Genomic DNA, 15343 nt, shown 5'->3' with positions numbered 1-15343 from the left:
GATCACACGCGACCTAGAAAGAACACACGATAACTCAAGCATTATGGGCGCGTTGTGATTTTTTTTGTGTGTGCTTCTGACACCAAAATAAACCAGCGGGGTGGCTTTTTTTTTTTTTAGGTTAGCTCAAGGTCACTCCTGACGACCATGCTCACTCAAACCAGGCCATTTATAGAATCACAGGATGCCGTAGTTTCATTACATGGAGAAAAACAGATTGAGACGAGGACAGAGTTGTCAGTGGGAGGAGTGTTAACAGTTCACGAGGTGAATTTGTCCCAGGTAATTACACTCTGTTTTAATCATTTTTTTTGTGTGCAAGCAGGGCGTAGAAAAGATAATGAACAGGAAATGATGGGCAACCAAAGGCTCCTCTTTTAACACCACATATAGAGTGGACAGATTTGCTTGCATTTTTTTATTACTGGATTTTCAATGTTCGTAAAGGTTTATTGAAGCAATGTCGATGCATTAGTAATGAAAATTGCTTTGTGTACATACAGCACACAAAGGTGTGAGTGTGTTGTGTGTTGTGTTACAAATTGAGAAAAACGTTAAGTTGCTCACCAGGATGTGACCAGCAAAGCAAATGATCAGGATCAAAGCCAAGAGAAGGAATGTCAATCCGAAAGACACTCCCAGGACCGTGGTTCTGTTGAAAACAGAACAGGCTTTAATTAACCGTTACCTCACACACACACACACACGCACACACACACACACGCCTGTGCATAAGGGTGCACGGTCATTAGGAAATGAGGACAGTTTCAGGAAACCCATGCAGAGGGACCATTTTAATCTTAAGAAAGTACAAATTTCATTATAAAGAAAAACACATCTGGCCTCAATTTAAAAAAATCGCATTTGAATAATGCTTCTGTAAAATCTGTTAATTCACATTTTTTCAGCATGGTATTATGCATCACATATATACTACGTTAAAAGAACCACATGGTTACATTATCTTGTATGCTGTCTTATATATATTTAAGCTATCATAATTCTTATGTTTGCACTGTGATCACAAAGGTTTATCTCATTATGTAACTGGACAGAGTTGATGGTGGAAGTAAAGTCATCTTTAAACCTTAACGTTACTGTGACAAGTTAACTCGGTCAGCATCGTTGCCTGGCTTTCGTATCCAGTATTTAGTAACGTCACACTCTTCCACGCTCAAAGTCAAGAGGGAATCCTGGGAACATCTCAATAAACCAGAACACTGATGCATCTTCTATAAATATAATTCAACATCATTATATGGTCAGGCGATGAATAATGCCCAAATGATTTCACCGCGGTAGCAGGATTTTCCTTATAGTCACTGATATTCACAAAATAGTCAACACTGTAAGATATCAGCACTTACTCAGCACTTTTATCTATGGAACCCGGACTCTGGGCTTGTGTGCGGCACTCCCTCTTGAGAATTATGGCTAAACAACATGATTTGCATTCAGTCTTGTCCGTATGTATTATGTGCATTTATGAAATTTTACTGTATTTAAACCAAAAGAACATTTCAGTAGGCTATGCCTTTCATAAAAAGACATGAATATGAATAGTGGACAAAACATTTCTCGGTAAATAGATCCGAAATGAACCCCACCATGTCTGTGGTGTAAATAATAGGCAAGAACACATCCTTTAATGGCGGCAAAAACGTTACTCTGAGAGCAGTAGCTCATGGGAAAAATCGATGCTGCCTTTCAGCTATTGAGCCCATGCTCCTGGCTAATGCAAACGGTAAATTAAACGGTGACACAATTCATGGATTTATTTATTTATTTATTTTTGTCCATCATCCCCAAATCTGGTTGGCTGCTGATTCAAAATCTATAATTCTCTACTCCGAATCTCCATCTCCTTGAATCCCGCTTCGGCCGATCGGCCCGTGCCGCGTGGTGTCTGTCTGGCCGCCACGCGGCAATACGTGCAATCCAATTCGGTGCGGTGAGACGTGTCCTCGGAGTGCAGCGGGACGCAACTGCACAGCCGTCGCGAAGAAGGAGAAAGAACACGCGTGCGTCGCACTTACTTTGGCAAGACTAAAATCTGCACGACGAAGATGCAGAAGAAGATGAAGCACGCGCAGGTGACATAATACTTGAAAGCCGGCAAAGTGGTTGCCCTGTACTGTAACAAAAAGGGAAGAGAAGGGAGGAGAAATGAAATGAAAGGCCTGGTTAGACTTCATGGAAAAGCTGTTAAAGGGTTCACCGTATGGGGAGTTGGTAAGTAGGCGCCACACTTAACCCACGTCGTCTTTTTTTTTTTAAACGACAAAATGTCATTCGTTTAAAAAGCGCATGCAGGAAGACAATCGTCTTACCTCTTTCTCTAGCACCTTATTGTGAAAGAACAAAGAGATCCTCTGAATGTCTTCAGACTTCAGCCACTGTCTGAGGAAAAGGAGATTTTTTTATTTTTCTTTTTAATTTAAGGAAACAAAAGTTCTGAATGCTCTTGGATCGTTAAAACCCCCACAGTTCACCATGACGTATTGACAAGGACCACCGGGAAAATGTACGGCCTGGTGCTGATTTCAGGGATCTCGGACCGCATTGAGAAATTTTCCGGTAATACTGGATACTCTACATCTTAGAGAAAAGAGAGGCGGTTCCGCATTGATCATATCCACCGAATTCCATAACATGTCCCATTAAGTAATGATTAAGTCAAGAAATAACTTTCATCATTCGTGTGATATGTTTAATATGTGATGATTAATATCAAGGAACGAACCCGGCTTCTTCAATATACCGATAGGGATATTTAATATTTGACTTGATATATTATTTGTGATAAGATCTCAGTCAGCAGGAAGGATTTCTGTCTCCAGGTATGAATAATGGGTGGTTTCTGTCTCACGATTTGGTGTTGAAATCTTATCCTGAAATAAAGCCCTGAATCCTGGTGTGAGATGGAGATGTTGTGTAATGGAGGTGGGGCCCGGCCACGCGGCCCGATGTACAACGTGCAATTCACCGCCCTTCACGTACAAGCTCACGTGCGGAGATGTCAGCTGACTGGGGGGCAGCGTGGTAATCGTACGGCTGCAGGGCTCGACAACGTGGGCCCGTTTCTGTAGAAACGGCTTTATTGCGCGTGCCTGGACTTTGGAATGGCGGCGTAAGTGATGAACCGCGCCGGGCCACTTACTTCTGGGCATTGATGCCATCGATAGTGCGAATCATCCTCTCATTCAGTTCCTCCTCGAATCGCTTCTTCTGCGATTTGGTCCTGGGGGGAGCCAAGGAGATATTGTAAGATCGCCTCGGGGACAGAGAAGCGGCTTTTATGTAAGAGTCCACTTGAAAGCTCCTGTCTGAGAAATGTAGTCATCATGCCCAGACGCACCTTTCTGATCTCCTCTGAAAATGATAATGCCCCATAGGCATATCCTTGAAAGAAGGGAAAAAAAATTGCAATAAAAGTTGAAGACGGTAAGGACTTAATAGGGACAGAGCATCGGTCAAATGAAATATGCGGTGCGCTAGCGGCAACGGAATACATTTTTTTTCATCCCCGAGTGAGGTCGTGTCTTGGGCAACAGACACTGCCAACTCACATGGGTGTTGATCTTCCCGTTCTCGTTGGTCATGCTGTCGCGGTGGTGCAGGTTGGCAAAGGGCTTGGCGGCTCCCCACGACTCCAGGTATCGGGTCATGCGGACGGACGCCCTCATCTTCGCCCCGTCCATGGTGTGGCGCGGCCGGCAGTGCAGCTGGGGGCTGCGCCTCTCGGCCTGCAGTGCCAACACAGAAGAACAGACAAGTAAAGTCTCAGTCTCAGCCTGTCTAACGTTCCATAGCTACACCGACGGCACAGACAGGGCCCTAAAGTAACTTATCGCGAATACGAAGCTTTTTAAAGCTAGTGACGACAAAAAAGGTCTTTCCTTAATGTCCCTTACAAAGTTACTTATTATAAAAACATCACAAAAGTTGTAAATCATTATAAACACCAACAAATAGGATGGTTAGTAACAAGCAAGCGGTTCTTTCTGGTTTTATCTATTTATATAAGGACCCACACTATGCTTGAAAAAAGTTTTAAACTTTTGACCATAGTCACAATATGCCCAAATATTGTTATTAAACAATATTGTGATATGGATATTATACCAGCGCGAACTATCAGCAACTCCTGCTACAAGGTTTAAATCACCCATAATGTTTGTCCTCTGCCGATTCATTTCCTATTTTACTTCCTCCTTTGCATGACCCACAGTTAGAATTAGAATGTCTAATATAAAATCATGTTCAATTTACAAATTCACCATTTTTGATGCCATTAGCATTAGCTAAGTTCTCCATCCCATGGTTTTGCATTTTCCAGAGCGAGCATGGAAAATTGCATCCATTCCCTGCACTTTGTAATTGACCTACTTTCAGAATTTAGGTGCGGATGAACAGGGACCCACAGTTGACAGTTTTCAAGCTATTTTTTTAATGGCCATTACCCATAATTTAAATTAGGATTATAATTTATTATTAGAATATTGTCGCAATGGACATTATCAGTAGATATTGTCAGTTTTGCAATGGAATTGTGTGTCAATCATGCCTATATGTAGTTATAAACCTTTCTATTATGTACACACACCAACACACACACACACACACATGTGTGGCTTGTAAAAATTGTCGCAATGGTGGAAGAATTGTGGAAGGGCGCACAGACCGGCAGGTGGCCATTTTATGCAGCGAACTAATTAGCGCTCCACCAGCCACCATTACAGCTCATACTACAGGGAGTGCAGAATTATTAGGCAAATGAGTATTTTGTCCACATCATCCTCTTCATGCATGTTGTCTTACTCCAAGCTGTATAGGCTCGAAAGCCTACTACCAATTAAGCATATTAGGTGATGTGCATGTCTGTAATGAGAAGGGGTGTGGTCTAATGACATCAACACCTATATCAGGTGTGCATAATTATTAGGCAACTTCCTTTCCTTTGGCAAAATGGGTCAAAAGAAGGACTTGACAGGCTCAGAAAAGTCAAAAATAGTGAGATATCTTGCAGAGGGATGCAGCACTCTTAAACTTGCAAAGCTTCTGAAGCGTGATCATCGAACAAGCAAGCGTTTCATTCAAAATAGTCAACAGGGTCGCAAGAAGCGTGTGGAAAAACCAAGGCGCAAAATAACTGCCCATGAACTGAGAATAGTCACGCGTGCAGCTGCCAAGATGCCACTTGCCACCAGTTTGGCCATATTTCAGAGCAGCAACATCACTGGAGTGCCCAAAAGCACAAGGTGTGCAATATACTCAGAGACATGGCCAAGGTAAGAAAGGCTGAAAGACGACCACCACTGAACAAGACACACAAGCTGAAACGTCAAGACTGGGCCAAGAAATATCTCAAGACTGATTTTTCTAAGGTTTTATGGACTGCTGAAATGAGAGTCTTGATGGGCCAGATGGATGGGCCCGTGGCTGGACTGGTAAAGGGCAGAGAGCTCCAGTCCAACTCAGATGCCAGCAAGGTGGAGTTGGAGTACTGGTTTGGGCTGGTATCATCAAAGATGAGCTTGAGGGGCCTTTTCAGGTTGAGGATGGAGTCAAGCTCAACTCCCAGTCCTACTGCCAGTTTCTGGAAGACACCTTCTTCAAGCAGTGGTACAGGAAGAAGTCTGCATCCTTCAAGAAAAACATGATTTTCATGCAGGACAATGCTCCATCACACGCGTCCAAGTACTCCACAGCGTGGCTGGCAAGAAAGGGTATAACAGAAGAAAAACTTATGACATGGCCTCCTTGTTCACCTGATCTGAACCCCATTGAGAACCTGTGGTCCATCATCAAATGTGAGATTTACAAGGAGGGAAAACAGTACACCTCTCTGAACAGTGTCTGGGAGGCTGTGGTTGCTGCTGCACACAATGATGATGGTGAACAGATCAAAACACTGACAGAATCCATGGATGGCAGGCTTTTGAGTGTCCTTGCAAAGAAAGGTGGCTATATTGGTCGCTGATTTGTTTTTGTTTTGTTTTTGAATGTCAGAAATGTATATTTGTGAATGTGGAGATGTTATATTGGTTTCACTGGTAAAAATAAATAATTGAAATGGGTATATATTTGTTTTTTGTTAAGTTGCCTAATAATTATGCACAGTAATAGTCACCTGCACACACAGATATCCCCCTAAAATAGCTAAAAATAAAAACAAACAAAAAACTACTTCCAAAACCATTCAGCTTTGATATTAATGAGTTTTTTGGGTTCATTGAGAACATGGTTGTTGTTCAATAATAAAATTATTCCTCAAAAATACAACTTGCCTAATAATTCTGCACTCCCTGTGTATCTGAGGAGCCTACAGAAGCTTCTCACTATAGGCTACCACTGCACTCCCACACCATACCCAAGGCTCCCCACACCGAGGCAAGGGGTCTGAAGCCGAGGCCCCGGCTGGTATGGGGAGCTCGGACTGAGGGTGAGTAAGAGTCCCTCTTGAGAATGGAGAGCTGCCGCGATGCCCCAAAGCGTTCCCTTATAAATATGCTATTAAATCTGTATATGTAAATAAATAACTGCGCCACGGAGCATGAGCGAAATCACGCCAGGCAGACGTACCTCGCCACTCTACACTTCTTCTGTTTTTGTGTGCAACTCGATTTAATTTCTTCGTTGCTTCTACGATTTTTACCCCCCCCACAAGTCTCTCTTCGGAATGGCGCCCTGTCAATGTCGTTTTTTAACAATGTGTGCGGTGCAATAAAGCAGTGGAGCGGAGAGAGCCGAGACGGGTCCATTTAAGCATAAACGGCGGCATAAGCCGCTTTGTTTGCTTGCCTTGGGGTTGATAACCAGGTGGGTAACGACTCCGTGCTCTTTCAAGTACGAGTCTCTGTCCTGGCCGTCGCCGTCCTCCACTTTGTACGCTCCGTTCAGGTGCTCGAGGGTAACGGACGAGATGTGCACCCGTCTGAGAAGAGAGAAAGCGGCGAGTTATTTAGTCCGACTGTATGCATCCCCGCATGCGTACATTCAACTGCATTCAACGGCGCGCTCCACACTTCCCTCTCTGGTCGTAAGACAGCGGAAGGAAGAAGTAAATGTGATAGCGTGTACAAAATGTAGATGTCCAATCCACCATTGTGCCAATTTACCACCAGTTGTTTGTCTGGTGTGGTATGTGATGCAACAGGTCAATTGCACTAACTTTCCAAGCAAGCTGATGTGATGCCAGACATCCTAGTAGTCAGACATTCGTTGACCTAAAAATCCATGAATTCCGTGAAAACAACGACTGGTTTTCACAAATTTTGCTGCTTCAGTGTTTTTAGATTTCTCCGTCAGTGGTTTCAGTGCTGTATTGAAGTATAATTACAAGCATTTCATACGTTCCAAAGGATTTTATTGGCAATTACGTCAAGTTTATGCAAAGAGTCGACATTTTTTTTGCCAAGACCTCAGCAGTTTGCGCTGTCATTCTGTCAATCAACGTCTGGCCCAAATTCTGACTGATGGCGACCCCATTCCTTCATAATTTGTGGGTTTTTGTTTGTCCACAACCTCTGAATTAAATTAAGGTCCAGGAAGTTTCCCGGCCATGGATCCAAAATTTCAATGCTTTGTTCCCCGAGCCGGTTAAAATACTGAGTGAGTCCACTCCCTTGGATATGAAGCAGCCCCACAGATGAACGGTCTCAGGATGCTTTACTGTTGGCACGAGACAGGACTGATGGTAGCGTCACCTTTTCTTCTCCGGACAATCGTTTTTCCAGATGCCCCAAACAGTCTGAAAGTGCTTGATCAGAGGACCTCCTTGATGTTCTTCTTGGAGAGAAGTGGCTTCTTTTCTGCCCTTCATGACACCAGGCCGTCATTCCAGGCCGTTTCCTTGCAGGTCACCATGATTAACAGAGGAAGAACAACGATTTCAAGCATCACCCTCCTGCTATTCTAACTCAACCAGCATGACAGAATGATCTCCAGCCTTGTGCTCCTCAACACGCTCACTCGTGTTAACGTGAGGATCTCAGAAATGAAGTGATCGCCGGTCCTTTTGTGGCAGGGCTGAAATGCAGAGCAAATGTTTTTTTGGGGATCAAGTTCATTTTCATGGCAAAGAGGGACTTTGCAATTCATCTGATCGCTCTTCGCACCACGCTGGAGTATATACAACCTGCCATAATAAACATGGAAGCAGCAAACCTTGTGAAAACCAGCATTTGTGTCATTTTCTGTAATTTTTGGCCATATCTGTACACTTGAACACGGATGCTAATATGATTAAATGCAGCACTTACCCTGGAACACCTCCAGCCTCCATGTGATTGGCCAGCGTAACGTCATGTGACCAGACATCGTACTGCCACTTCTGGAGGCCAATGACGCCGCAGAGCACGTTGCCAGAATGCACCCCGACGCGCATGTTGATGTCGACCCCGGTGGCATCTCTCACCTTCCTGAAAGATAAGAGGCAATATCGGCGTAATGGACACTCTTCCCCCAGCGCCACTCATTAGGCGACACGATGACACTCTGCCCTCGCCGAGAAAAATAAATCTGTGACAAACTAACTATGGATTTCAGGAAGGGTGGCTGGTGGTGGCGGGGAACAGCGTCCAGCCCACGATGGTATGGAGGCCCTTATCATCTCAATTTCATATCGTGTTTGCTCTAGAGCTTCAACACAGATGGGACTCTCTGGTCGTGTGTGTGTGTGTGTGTGTGTGTGTCAGGCAGACTTTGGGAACATTACGTTGCCCAGTGTGTGACTATCATATCATTCCAAATGGCTGACCACAGGCAGCTCAATCCGACCGGAGGCATTTCAGAAAACAAGAGCAGAGGATGGGACCCTCACACTCACGGCCCTAAAATGGATTTTGCTCGGCTCTGTGAAAAGTGACGCGCGGAGGGAGGTGCTTTGTGTGTTTTCGAAAAGGGAAAAGAGCAGGAGGAGAGAACACACAGCCGGGAAATGGCGAGGAAAACATGGTGTTCTCTGGAGAGCCACAGCTACTCGGAAGCCTGGGTGGATATTGGAGGAGATTTCTGGGATGAGATAACAGACAAGGCTGACATTAAAGGTGTGACGTGTCATTATTCTTTCAGAATGTCTCAAGGAATAAAGGAACGGTGATGAATTATTATTATTTTATAAAGTCATTCCCTTTTTTCATTTTGAAAAATAGCCCTACAAGACCCTCAATAAAAATCTGTGGCAGACAAGCACGATCTATAATTATATATATGGCAGAGAAGCACTATATATATATATATACACACACACACACACACACACACATACATATATATATATAAAGTGTGTGTGTATATAGTATGATTTAGTATGAATATATATATAATGTATGTATATTATACTATGATTTAGCGCGTATAGGGTGACCAGGTGCAAACAGATCCCCAATTACACTGGGACAGCTAAGTGGACACAGGATAGTACACAGGAAGACATTTGAAGGGGGGAAAAATAGTCCGTGGTGTTTTACTTGATGGCCTCACACATATCCAAGCCCATCTTCACACAGTTCTTGGCGTGATTAGGGAGGTACTCGGGCAGTCCGGACACGCAGTAGTAACAGTCCCCGAGAATCTTGATCCGCATGCACTCATTTTCCTGAGGAACAACAAGGACAAGCACGAACTATGGGTGGGAATAAAGTCACACTGACAATAAATCAATGACAATAATGAACAAACCCCAGCATAATGTATATAGTACCGTAGCTGTAACTACATTAATTCATGATTAACTATATGAATCAACAGCAGGGGATTTTGTGTTGCTGGGATTTTTTTAATGGTGCCAGTGTGCTTATAATAAGCACACGTGGGCTTGTTCACCGGTGTAATGCACATTTACATGTATGGCATTAACAATACGCCCTTATCCAGAGCACCTTACAATCAGTAGTCACAGGGACAGTCTTGCTCAGGGACACAATGGAAGTAAATGGGGTTCGAACCTGGGACTTTGTGACCCTCTGGTTCATGGCCAAGTGTGCGACCCACTGTATCTTGATGAGTTTAATGAATGGGAGGAGCCCATCTGATTGACAGCTGTCACGTCATTAAAGATCATGGCTCTTTCTTGTTCATCTATTTATTGGTGCAAATCCACAGGGGTCTTTAATTCACACTAGCAAACAAACCCCATGCTAAGCACCTAGTATCAGTTCAAAAGCAGCACCCCAAAAACTGTTATTATTCCACTGCGATGACATTTTTTAAAAATGTCTGATTCCCCGTGCCGCTGTTGCTTTGCCTGTCAAGTATGGTGATGTGCTGATGAGATGCAGAGAAGGAACGAAGGAACACAAGTAGAGGAAATTCACACAGAAAAGGAACCACAGACTTCAGACTGAGGAAGAGCTCGGAGATGAAGGGAGAGAAGGCGTTACCTTTGCTATTTGGTCAAACTTTCCGAAGAGCTCATTGAGCATGTGCACCAGCTCTCCTGGAGAACAGTCGCTGGCCAGGCGAGTGAAGCCAACAATATCGGCGTATAAAATACTAAAAGGGCACAAACAGGGCAGTATCAGAAGCTGTGGGCGATGGACATGATTAGCCTCCTGTCTGCGTCGCTTTCAAACGAAATGTCCTACTTCACGCGGATATTCATCGTCATATGGATTATGATATCATACGGCGCGCCCGGAGTGAATTATCAGAGAAGCGCGGCTATTATCACGGAGGTCAGGCGGAAGATGCCCACCAAAGCTCCCCTCTCTGCACGTAGAAAGAGAGGAAGAAAAACGCTGTGGTAATGAGGCGCGTTATCTGTCTCACCCCACTACACCTCCGGCGCGATGAAAGAGATCTTCCATCGCGAGGAAAAAAACATTACCTCAACAGAGGAGGACTTTCTGTCCTTCGGCTCTGTTTCCCCCCCCCCCCCACTTAATTTATCCAGTCAAGGATTCACGTGTCCTAATGATATAATAACGGCGATATGATTCATTAAAATCAGCCTGACCGGCTGCCACCAATGAGAAGTGAACGTTGGGCGCCGTTGGTCCGTGAAGCACCAGCGTCGTGTTCAGCGCCGTGTTCTGGCCCTCGTGCTGCGTGTTCTTGTTTATGCTGGTCGTGAACAAGTCACGCCGAGCCGTGACACCGCCATTCGAAGGAGCCTTTGGAACGGGGCGGCCCCGTGGCACTGCTGTGACACATTTGGTCTTCGGATGCGGCCTCGGGGACATGCACCCCACAGCTTTCGTCTGTCCACTGCCTGTTTCTGTTTACTCTCTGTTTACATGCATTCCATTTTTCATTGGTCCCTGAGCCATCTTTTGTCAACAATAATAAAAATGTGTATTTGTTGCCTCATTTTGTGACAATATGTGAGAATAAAGAACACACTTTCAATTCTAACATCATGTACATGGAATTACAGAATAATACAATGTAAAAAAATTTAAGCTAGAAAACATTAAGACTTCCATTCAGTAGCAATAATCAGCAATACATCCGCGATTCATCAAGGCATTTGTCTTCAGATTGTAACATTTGAAATCTATTTTTCTCCACTAGACTCTCTCTTTGCCTCTCTATTATGTGCATGGACCTGTATTTTTGCACATTAGGGGCTTTAATGCATGAAGGTTTATATATTTAATGTTCATTAATATTATTTGCACCACCAATCATGGTTTATATATTTATATATATTTTTATTGGGCTGCAAGAACACTGTGAACCAATATAAAGGTGCTCAGGAAGACGCAAACAGCACTGCACAGCTCCATAAAGCCTCCATACCAGCACCTGCAGTGTACGCCGAATCTGGGGTACCAGACGCAGGCTGGAGTGTGACGCGTGTCTGACCTGACGTTGGTGTGCCGTTGTACGTAGAGGTTGTGGAAGTTGTTGGTGTTCTCAGCCTGACCAAAGTTTGGGCCCTTCAGCCTCTGCATAATCTCTGCCTTCATCACCATGGCGATATGAGCCGGGAGTAATGACAATAAGAGTCGTTCCTATTGGATGAAAAAAAACACACACATATATGAATACAATATATAAATATATACACACACACACACACACACACACACACACACACACCATTGCATTAAGTATAAAAAACATAAAAAGTAAATAAAAACATTCAGCACTTCTATCAATCTCTTCGGTTGCACTGGTGAATGCAGTATAGTGCAACGGGAACCATGCCCATTGGCCTTTGTCATACTCTCCTTTGCATCCATACAGCAGGAGTGCTGGAACTTTTGACTGGCAGGACGTTAAAGTCAGGATCTCCAGCCACCTCCTGAGCTCGACTTCTGCGACCACTTCAGCGTTTTTTTTGCGCCGTAACGCCTAAATGAGCTGTGCTCACCGCAGAGAATATGAAGTTGGGAACAACCGCGGAAAAAGGTTAATTATCTTCTTCCTCAGGCCCATTTACCTGGCATTTAAAAAGTAGCTGTCTGGACACAGGAAATGCTTTTAGATAACACTCCATTTATACATAATTATCATAGGCCATTTCCTCGTACCAGCTGATTCACGTTTGACCATGTGCATTCTCTACTAGATGGTTAAATGTGACAGGGGATGAATGGCTGTGCTCTCAAGGGTCAGGTCAGGATCTCTCGACGGAGGACAGTGTCATGGTTTTTGTTCGATGCCACCGAAAGACTAGAACTTCGAGCACAATAGGCAACTTTCGCCCTGTCGATGTAGAAAGCAACCATCCCCTTAGTGTGGACCCATCAATACACCATTATGGAGATGCTTCTGATTTATGAGCAGTCTCTCTAAGTGAAATGTGGAAAAGGGAGAATATATTTACACACGGCAGCAGGTAAAAACATGGCATGTGTGGTGTCTGTATCTGCACTACTGTTGGTACACCAAGGAATGACCCAGGTCAGAGTGTACAGTCAATAACAGGACTGTTACACAATGATCCTAGACGTGCTGAGGAGCAGACAGAGGAGCCATGACATGATGGGAGTTGCAGCCCATTACCAAGATTCTTTAGCAATGCTGTGACCTTATAGTACTTTTTTTTGTTGTTTTAGCAATTAACCAGCTATTTTATGACAATTGGATATTTGATAGTAAGTGTTATCAGCAGTGTGTAATGATTATTCTGCTGTCTCTTAATTTACCATCACAGAGACTTTTCATTTTATATATCGAAAAAATTTATTATACACACACACACACACACACATTATTATTTTTCATATACAGTTCAGGCACACCTTCTCATTCAACGTGTTTTCTTTATTTTCATGACCGTTTACGTTGGTAGAGTCTCACTGAAGGCATCAAAACTATGAATGAACACGTGTGGAGTTCTGTACTTAACAAAAAGTGGAGACCTGACCTCCACAGTCACCGGACCTGAACCCAATCCAGATGGTTTGGGGTGAGCTGGACCAACAAGTGCTAAACACCTCTGGGAACTCCTTCAAGACTGTTGGAGAAGCATTTCAGGTGACAAGAATGCCAAGAGTGTGCAAAGCAGTAATCAGAGCAAAGAAACTAGAATATAAAACATGTTTTCACTTATTTCACCTTTTTTTGTTAAGTACAGAACTCCACATGTGTTCATTCATAGTTCTGATGCCTTCAGTGTGAATCTACCAACATAAATGGTCACGAAGATAAAGAAAACACGTTGAATGAGAAGGTGTCCAGACTTTTGGCCTGAACTGTAGATATAATCCAATTGTCATCAAATAGCTAGTTAATGGCTAAAACAACAGAAAGTACTATAATGTCACAGTTACTAAAGAACTAACTATACAAGATAGTTTCCACTATTCATTAATAATAATAAGGTGTGCTGATGGACATGAAATGGCTGCCATTGAAATAGAAAGGTAATTTTTCTAGAAACATCCCAGCCTTCAAGGTACATGCTTTTTACTTTCATTTTAATAATTGTACAAAGAAAATCTATGGTAGAAGTATACAAAGAGCCTGGATATGAGCATTTTCTATGGTAAAAAAAATAGGGCAGACAATAAACCATTACTGCATTCACGCATGTTTCCGTAGGACATGCCTCCTAAGCTACAGTCAGTGGTTTTTCAGAAGAACTGAGTGACAGCCATAGGATTTGGGCAGGTTCCGCTGTGATATTTCATCATGGCGACTTTTCATTCCACACCCACCACCCGGCCCCCACCACCTCCCCGCAAATAAACACGCAAACACAATTTGGCAGGGCCGGCTGACTCCTCAAAATTACCACGCCCGCGTCTGTGGTGCAGGGGCGATGGCGAATCTATTTCTGGATAATCAGGCTCCCCGAAAAAACGCAAGACCAAGACGAAGCCCCAATTTGCATAGTAGCAGTCGGAGGTCATGCTGGCAATACACAAATCTTCTCCATTCAGCCACATGTTTCCTCAGGTGCCCCATCTACCCCAGTAATCTGGAATACACACACACACACACACACACCGCCGTGCATACGTTCACGTCTTCACCCCGCTTTGAAATTATGTGCGATGTTCGGAACGACCCGCAGTTCATCCACAATTGCTCTCATAATTAACCCAATGTCACATTTAAAATTTTTGATATTTTTCTCCAGGTCTCGTTCGCCCGAGGAGCTTCTGCTGTACCTGCTGGTGTTTTTCGAACTCCAGCTTGATGGGGGACTTGATGCAGTTGCAGGTGTCCTGGTACGTCTGCCTCAGGGCCAGGTCCATCAGGTGTTTGTGGTAGGCGCCGGCTAAATTCCCACACACGAAGATGATGACGTTGGCCAGAATCTGTCGGGACATGATTAAGACGCGTGAACTTTCGTACCCCTACCGTCTACTGTACGAATGCATATTGATGCATGTCGAAAATCAATGGATTATTAATCAATGATTATTATTACAAAATAATCACAAGTCTTATATTTTAATGGAAACATACTGTATTTAACTTCATTAATGTTAACTGACCCTGCCTAAATCATAAAAAAAACTGCAGATTTATGGTACTTTGAGGCTGAGGCATGCAGTATGGTATATATATATATATATATATTTTAGAGGAAAAATGTGGTGGATAATGAGATTTCACTGATGACATGTCCTGTCTCGCTGCGAATCACCTTAACATCGCACCGCACTTTATGTACACTGTTTATAGATTTAGATTTTTTTGTCTATTTATTGTACTGCACTTTTTTTTTGTTCATCTATACACACTTATAGACCTATGTACAGGGTGGGCCATTTATATGGATCCACCTTAATAAAATAGGAATGGTTGGTGATATTAACGTCATGTTTGTGGCACATTAGTATGTGTGAGGGGGCAAACTTTTCAAGATGGGTGGTGACCATAGTGACCATTTTGAAGTCGTCCATCTTGGATCCAACTTTTGTTTTTTCAATAGGAA

At 43.5% G+C, this 15343-nt stretch overlaps 1 protein-coding gene across 2 annotated transcripts in view; it reads right to left on the bottom strand.

Annotated features, from left to right (window-relative positions):
* The window catches only part of adcy2b (adenylate cyclase 2b (brain)), a 51746-nt gene that overhangs the window by 14834 nt on the left and 21569 nt on the right, over positions 1 to 15343 (bottom strand). For both annotated transcript variants that reach the window (XM_028963788.1, XM_028963787.1), the window contains exons 4-15: positions 14571 to 14720; positions 11812 to 11960; positions 10386 to 10497; positions 9474 to 9601; positions 8265 to 8423; positions 6805 to 6937; positions 3570 to 3746; positions 3359 to 3402; positions 3161 to 3241; positions 2331 to 2400; positions 2037 to 2134; positions 568 to 652 (exon numbers count right to left, since the gene is read on the bottom strand). In XM_028963788.1, the coding sequence (XP_028819621.1) occupies positions 568 to 652; positions 2037 to 2134; positions 2331 to 2400; positions 3161 to 3241; positions 3359 to 3402; positions 3570 to 3746; positions 6805 to 6937; positions 8265 to 8423; positions 9474 to 9601; positions 10386 to 10497; positions 11812 to 11960; positions 14571 to 14720 (1386 nt within the window). The remainder of the gene's footprint in view (positions 1 to 567; positions 653 to 2036; positions 2135 to 2330; positions 2401 to 3160; positions 3242 to 3358; positions 3403 to 3569; positions 3747 to 6804; positions 6938 to 8264; positions 8424 to 9473; positions 9602 to 10385; positions 10498 to 11811; positions 11961 to 14570; positions 14721 to 15343) is intronic.

The sequence above is a fragment of the Denticeps clupeoides genome, chromosome 20, assembly GCF_900700375.1.
Source record: "Denticeps clupeoides chromosome 20, fDenClu1.1, whole genome shotgun sequence".
Classification (NCBI taxonomy): Eukaryota; Metazoa; Chordata; class Actinopteri; order Clupeiformes; family Denticipitidae; genus Denticeps; species Denticeps clupeoides.
This window is presented reverse-complemented; position numbering and strand designations above follow the sequence as displayed.